Source organism: Ochotona curzoniae, unplaced genomic scaffold, assembly GCF_017591425.1.
Source record: "Ochotona curzoniae isolate NIBS_2020 unplaced genomic scaffold, NIBS_Ocur_1.0 contig_1756, whole genome shotgun sequence".
Lineage (NCBI taxonomy): Eukaryota > Metazoa > Chordata > Mammalia > Lagomorpha > Ochotonidae > Ochotona > Ochotona curzoniae.
In genome coordinates this window covers 1-7,283 of record NW_024465173.1, presented here as the reverse complement: position 1 = coordinate 7,283, position 7,283 = coordinate 1, and the positions used below count along the sequence as shown (strand labels likewise).

The 7,283-nt window shown below is 41.1% G+C and overlaps 1 protein-coding gene across 1 annotated transcript; it reads right to left on the bottom strand.

Moving 5' to 3' along the window:
* Window positions 1-2,460: 2,460 nt before the first annotated feature.
* Window positions 2,461-4,918, bottom strand: LOC121148673 (probable histone-lysine N-methyltransferase PRDM7; the record flags this gene model as incomplete). Its single annotated transcript, XM_040968909.1, has 5 exons — window positions 2,461-2,621; window positions 3,027-3,094; window positions 3,465-3,736; window positions 3,946-4,053; window positions 4,762-4,918. Coding segments are annotated over 5 exons (766 nt in total), but the record flags the coding sequence as incomplete, so codon positions are not given.
* Window positions 4,919-7,283: the final 2,365 nt, after the last annotated feature.

Here is a 7,283-nt window from a genome sequence, read left to right as displayed (position 1 = left end):
TCGGGTTGCAATGTTCACCAACTCATACAAAGCCAAATGGAAGGCCAGATTGTGCCAAGTCCTGGAATAAAACATGTATGAGAACTGAATCTGGGAGTGGATCAACTGGAGGAAGTTGGGTAACTTCACTGGCAAGTCATAGTTTTCACTGGTGAATATGTAGCTCATACCTGGTGGTCAGACAAGCTGGGCAAAGTAGCTCCAACAGCTGGCTAATGTGTCAGTTGGTAACGGAAAGGGGTGTACTGGGCAAGACAGAGCAAACCTTAGCCCACAATTGAAACTAGTAACCAGGATGGAGCATAGATCATGACGATCTCTTGCACCTAGTGGTCTGTGTGAACCAGCGATGCTATGCCAGAGCGTCTAAAGCAGAGATAGGGCCAAGTGAGGGCCTGTGCCAAAGTGAGTCAGAGCAATCACTGGCAAACACAGGATCTATGGCTGGGAATAGGCTGAGATGGGAAGTAAGGGGACACCCTTAATGGATTGAGGTTTCCACTTCAATGGGTGTGTGGGCTAGAATGCCAGCTGTGTTCTCATCAGGATATGGTTATAGTCTCCCATGGCACAAGTATGGACTGGGACAGGGTGCACCAAGCCTGGCCAGACTCCAACACCATCTGGTTTCCTGAGGACCAGGGTAGATGTGGGACAGACTAGGCTAGGTCTCAAGACCTACTGGGCCATGTGTGAGCCATATGTGGGTGTGGACCAGCCATGGCTGGGCTGAAACATCCAACAGCAAGAAGCAGTTTGGGTTGAAGGCCAGTCAGAACAAGCCACTGTTCCTGCTATGACAGGAGGTGAACTGAGTACGGCTGGCTATTGGACCCCCTGGTATGCACAATCTGGCATTGGGAAAGGTACTGATTGAAGAGCCTGGGCAACTCATCTGGCAGGACACAGATCCGGCATGTAAACACATGAAACCTGCTAGGAAACAGCCCAGAACAGGTCATGGAAAGTTACCCACTGGCATATATTTGGTATACATTGGGTTGTGGGCAGACCACGCTGAATCAGTTCATGTCATCCAGTGGCAAATCCGAGAGCCAGAACAGAATGTGTTTCGAGCCAGGCTCAGTCTCAACAAAAAAAAAATTGTCCAATAGGAAATGCCAAGATGAGGTTGCCTGTACTGCATGTGACAACAGCCTCCAACCAACATCCAGGACCTGAGGTGGGGGTGGGGGTAACGGGATAGGAATTCTCCCTTAATATTGCCCTTTTCCTCAGATACATAAACGTGCAAATCATAGTCTTACCCACTTTCCTATAGCCATTGAACCTTTTTACCCTAATTAACTATATAAGTTGTGATAAATATAATAAAAAATAAAAAAAAGATAAAAATGGTATGGTTTGGGATATTTTTGTGCACAAAGTATTTAAAAGATAAAAGAACTAAATAAAAACTTAGACCAAATTTTCCCAGGAGTCAAAGACATTAAAAAATGGGTCAGTATGAGGTCACACTGGTTCAAGTCACTGACAGGAACATTAGTACAACATAGAATGACTAGATTGAGATCTGGCTGCTCCATGTCCAATCTCCTTCTCTTTTAATGTACCCAGTGAATGAGTACAAAATAGTTGAAGTTCTGAAATGCATGGGAAACTCAGATGCACTCCAGGCTCCTGGTTTTAGCCAGAGATAGTCTTGGCAGATGCAGCTTTAAAAAATAGTGTAAATAATACATAATATAATATAATGTAATGTAATATGATATAATATAATGTAATATAACATGATATGATATCATATCATCTAATATGATAGAATATAATGTTATACAATTCAATACAATATAATATAATACATATACAGAGGTTCATATATATATATATGTATATATGAAATCAAATATACAGAGAGGAGGAGATACATAGAGGAAATCTGTCTCTCCTTTTTCACTCCCAAGTGGCCACAATAGCCAGAGATGTGTCAAGCCAAACTCTAGAGTCAAGAACATCTTCCTGGTCCCCATTGTGGCTGTAGCCTCCAATGGCTTGAGGCTATCCTCAACTGCTTCTCCAGGCCACAAGCAGGAAGCTGGAAGACAAGTGGATCAGTCAGGACATGAAGTGGTGTCCATATGGGATCTCAGCATGTCCAAGGTAAGGACTTTAGCCACGAGGCTGCCACGCCAGGCTCTCGTGCAACCTTTGGTTTAAAACAGTAGCTGGTGATATCTCCTGCTCTCTCTCTCTCTCTGTGCTTGAGTCTCTCTATAACTCTTCCCTTCTTTTGAGAAGTAAGTCTTTGTTTTTGCTAAATTGAAATCACATTTGAATTGGACTTTGACAGCCACCACTTTCCATTTGACTCCTTAGAGCTGAACGGCAAATATTGCCCAGGTGACTCCTTTACTTATTAAAAAAAAAAAAAAAAAACAGTGCTACTTACCTCTCACTGTTGTGAGTTCTTCCTTTTTCTTCCCTTCTTTTTCTTTCCACTGCTTCGTTTGATACCCAGCTTCTGGCCATACTCATCCCCATACCATATTAGAAGTTCACAGCCTGGTTTCATGACTTGGCAAGTGCGGTAAAATATCTGTCTGTGGTATTGGAAGGCCACCAAATTTTGCTCCTCATCATTCCGAGCACAGTTCACATACCTGGTGCAGAGATAAATGCTGAGTTCCCATGTGCTGTTACACTTGAATCTCATCTGTTCTCTGATAGCCTCCATCCTGTTTGAATCCCTACTCTGCAAGAGCTCTCCCTGCAAACATATATCTCTCTCATGAGATCAATGAAGTCCCATGTCCAAGGTGTAGATACCGTATTTGTTCTGACAAGCATGCTTTCTTCCTTCTTTCCTCACTAGTCATCCTCAAATTCCTAAATAGTATTTATATAGAATGTGTTTTTAGAAACTGGCCATAATATTCGAAGGTCATTCAAATAGATATCAAAGAACATATCATGTAAAAGTCACTGAGGAAAGTAGAGGAGAAAGGACAGTGATCTTGTCTTTGAGAGAAATATCATCTCCAGATGTAAAATGCCATGGTTCTTACCTCATCCAGTTGGCCAAAGAAGTGTCCTTTCCATCCACGTACTCATAACTGTTTCTCCCCTTGGCTATCTGAGTTTCAGAAAAATCAGTTAATATGGTTCTGGAAATGGGATAGTTCAGCAGAATTATTAACTCAACTACCATCATGTTCCATGACATTCCATGAGTCCAACCACATCTTGAGACATAACATAGTGTTAGTACACACCTAATCTGATTTGTTTCCTTACAGTAGAAGCCCACAGCTGAGATCGAACTGCTTTGTTTTTACAGCCCAGTGATCTCATCAATGCTAAACTTCAGTAAGGATTCTGTGATGTAATCATGTTGGCTCCACTCATGCCATAATGTGTAGAAGGACACATGAACCGGACACATGAGCCAAACTCACAGCAGGCAGGTGGAAAGCCACCAGACTGCAAAGGGATGTACTTCTTACCTGCCAGCTGTACCCACTATTGGCTTCCTGTTCCACTTCTATGATCTTGCCCTCAAAAGGACCAAAGTGCAACCCCAGTGGTAGATCAGATGCTTCATTAAACACTCCAAGCCCAGCTTCAGGAATGCTGGATGGACCAATTCGAAGCCCAGTGGGCACACTGAGGAGAGCACGACTAGGATGTCCCTTATCCACTGGGTTGTCCTTTAGAAACACTGGGGGTCCATGAGCAGCACAGCTTTTCAGGAAGAACTTCTGACACTTCTCACAATCTGGAGATGAGAATGGAATGGATTGGGAAAGGATACCAAACAGTACTGGATATAGAGAGCAACAGAAGCAGCCAACTACGCACATCACTCAGCCTCTATTTTGCAACCAAAGTTACCAGTAGACGGAATGATAAAAGACAAATGTACAAGTGGAATTTGATTTCAAGCTATAGGATTTCTCTTTGTGGATGTGCCAAAGGGTCACTTACACAGGTAATCATCATCCTCAGTCTCACTGAACTCTTTGTATGTCTGTCCCATTCTTTCTTGCAAGTTGTACATCTGAAATTTTTCATTCTCATCCTTTCTTCTGACTTCTGAGATGGAGAAACTAAGTCAGTGAAGTTATTGGTAATTTCGTGTTTCATGTTTTATTAAAATATAGGGCTTTCAAGACAAGAAACTCTGTATGGAATTTTTTTTTTCATGAAAAATCTCTGGTTGTCATTCATTTCCCCTGACATTTGAACAGCTCTTTATTTAAAAGACAAAGAAAGACACACATAGAGATCAACACATCAGGGGAGAGAAACAGCGCATGTGGAACGCAGAGAGAGGTAGGGATGTTCACTGATTAAGTAACTTTGAGAGCAGGCAATCCAGCCTCAGATCAGAAAGCTTTATCCAGTTCTCACTAAAGGATGGTAAGACTTGAATCATGTGTCTCATCAACAAGCAACACTAAGTTGTATATTAACAATATGGTAGAGTCAGAGAGAGGGTTGATTCTGGAACCCATGGGAAACAGGCATATTAAGTAGCAACTTCGCTCCTAGGAAAACTGACTTCCTCTCTATAAAGTTTTTGCATATAGCCTAAGTAACCTTATCCCATTTTGTTTCTTAGATCAGCCCCCAATGAGCCTAAAATGTAATCATGTTTCTAGAGGCTCTATTCATTTTGCATTGAGTGTGACCCAAGCATGCAATTGCACCTCTCACAGCTTGACCATCCTCATCAATCCTCACCCTCCTTGGGCTTCCTAGTGGGCCTGGAGAGACAACTCTTGAAATTATTTTTCTTACCGAAGTTTTGTGTAGAATCCACTTCTGAGATGTTTGATTCTTTAGGATGAAACACTGCTTTCCGGCCCTTCTTTGAGCCAGTTGTGTTTAGTAAATTTGCTATTCCTGAGGTATCCTTCATACTCATTTCATTATGTGAAGGCCTGCTGGGCTTTCCCTTTAATGACAAAGTAACAGTTTTGGTTTGAAACTTATTATTCAGTTTAGTTATCCTTTGGGATTGCAAAGTGTTTTCAGGTGCATGGCATTCTTTAATGTATCAGCAAACATGGGAACTATCTGAGGCGTTTGAATGCTGAGGGGAAAACATTATCTGTATTTCTTGTGTATTTGAGGATAGATCACATCAATTGAGGCTATTTTCCTCCAGATGATTTTCAACTTCTTCTGCACAAATGAAAGTGGAAAAGGGGCGGACATTTGGAAAGATAATCTAGAGAACAATATATGTGAAGGCAGGTAAATTGGGCTTCTTTAGAAGAGTATGTCTTATCAACCTGTGGACAGTCAAGGGGAAAATATAGGAAAGCACAGATAGGAAATACAAACAGAACATTTGTTTGCATAAATAAGGTGAGGAAGAGGTGAAATCAGATGATTGTTCAAAAAGAAAGATGGTGATAAAAGCTGAAAATGATAGCATTTATTCAGAGAATATTTGATTTCGGGATTGGATGGGCTGATGCCTATATCAAGTTCCTTGAATCCAGGTGTACTGTTAGCTACTTCTCCACAGCTAACCTTCCTCATCTGTAAATTTGCATACATACTTTTTTTAAATTATTATTATTTTTTTTATTTTATTGGAAAGGCGGATATACAGAGAGGAGAGACAGAGAGGAAGATCTTCCGTCCGATGATTCACTCCCCAAGTGAGCTCAACAGCCGGATACTATGCCGATCCAAAGCCAGGAGCTTCTTCCGGGTCTCCCACGCGGGTGCAGGGTCCCAAAGCTTTGGGCCCTCAACTGCTTTCCTGGGCCACAGGCGGGGAGCTGGAAGGGAAGCGGGGCTGCTGGGATAGAACCGGCGCCCATATGGGATCCCGGGCGTGCAAGGCGAGGACCTTAACAACTGCGCCAATGCGCCAGGCCCTGCATACATACTTTTTAGATATTACATACTCATTAATGTGAGTTAAAGAATTTTTGTAATACTGCTGTTACACTTTACCATGTTTTCAAAGCTCAAACACAAAACAATATATATTCCTAGGAAGATTTCCAGTGAGAAGGAGAGACAAAATCCTCAATCCATAGATCATTCCCCAAGTGACAGCAACAGCCAGAGGCAAGCTGATCTGTAGAGTGGAATTTTTAGCCTCCACAAGGTCTCCCATGTGGGGGCAGGGTCCTGAAGCCATCCTCCACTGCTTTTCCAGGCCATAAGCAGGGAACTGGATAGGAAGTGGAACAGCTGGGAAATGACCTGGTTTCCACATGGGACCCTGGATTGTGCAAGGTGAGGATTTAGCCACCAGGCACTTGGAGACTTTTTCTTCTTGAAATCAATTCCCTAAACACTTCACATTCCTATACCACACATTCCTCATCTTTTTAATGATTTAGTAAAAGATTCATAGGGTTGTTGGAAGGTTCCAATGTGTGTGTGATGTAAAACCTTTATCTGATTTACAGATCATGTCAGCTATTATGAAAGATCATGACAGGAAGAAGACAGCGAATAGTATTCGGTGTCCTTTCTCCTCTTAGTTGTGAGGGACTTAACAGGATTATTCCTTATTTTTTATTTTAATGTAATTAATTTTTTTAGTGAATGGGATCTAAGAGCTACTCACCTTCTGCTGCCTGGTGTGTTTCATTTTGCAGGTCATCTGAGCAGACTTGACTAGAAGGTGACAAGGAAGGATTGATAAGTATTTCAAAACTTTGTAAACTCTTACCAGAAATGAACCTCCAATCAGAGAGTAGTGATTCTAACCTGTGGTCCAGATGTGACATGAAAACATGTTTTAACTCTCATTTAGATGTATGCTTATGTGTTGAAGATTTTTTCTTTAAAACAAACCCCCACATCAAAAAGAAATCCTTCATTTCCACCTCAGCTCTTACTTATGCCTATTGTATTCAATGAAATAAACTAAGTTGATTTTCAGAACATAAGTGATGAACACATTAGGAATAGAAGGAGATTTCCTCAAAATAAAATAAAACTCATATGGAAAAATCTGTAGTTAATTGCATACTTAGTTTTTAAAAATCGAAAACCTTTTCTCTAATATCCGAAACAAGGTATGGTTTTTGCATACTTACTACATTTATTTCATCTGCAACTTTTTCTAGACAGAACAATGAGGCAAAGAAATTATTTATCCAATTTGGAAAAGAAGAAATATGATGTCTATATTCATATTTGGCATGAACTTACAAATGGAAAACCCTGAATATTCCATCAAGAACCTGTGAGAGTTAATAAACAAATTGAGCATAGTAACCAGGAAGAAACAAAGGCAACACTTCCGATGAAGTGTTGTTCAACACCTTAAGTTGTCTACAACATCA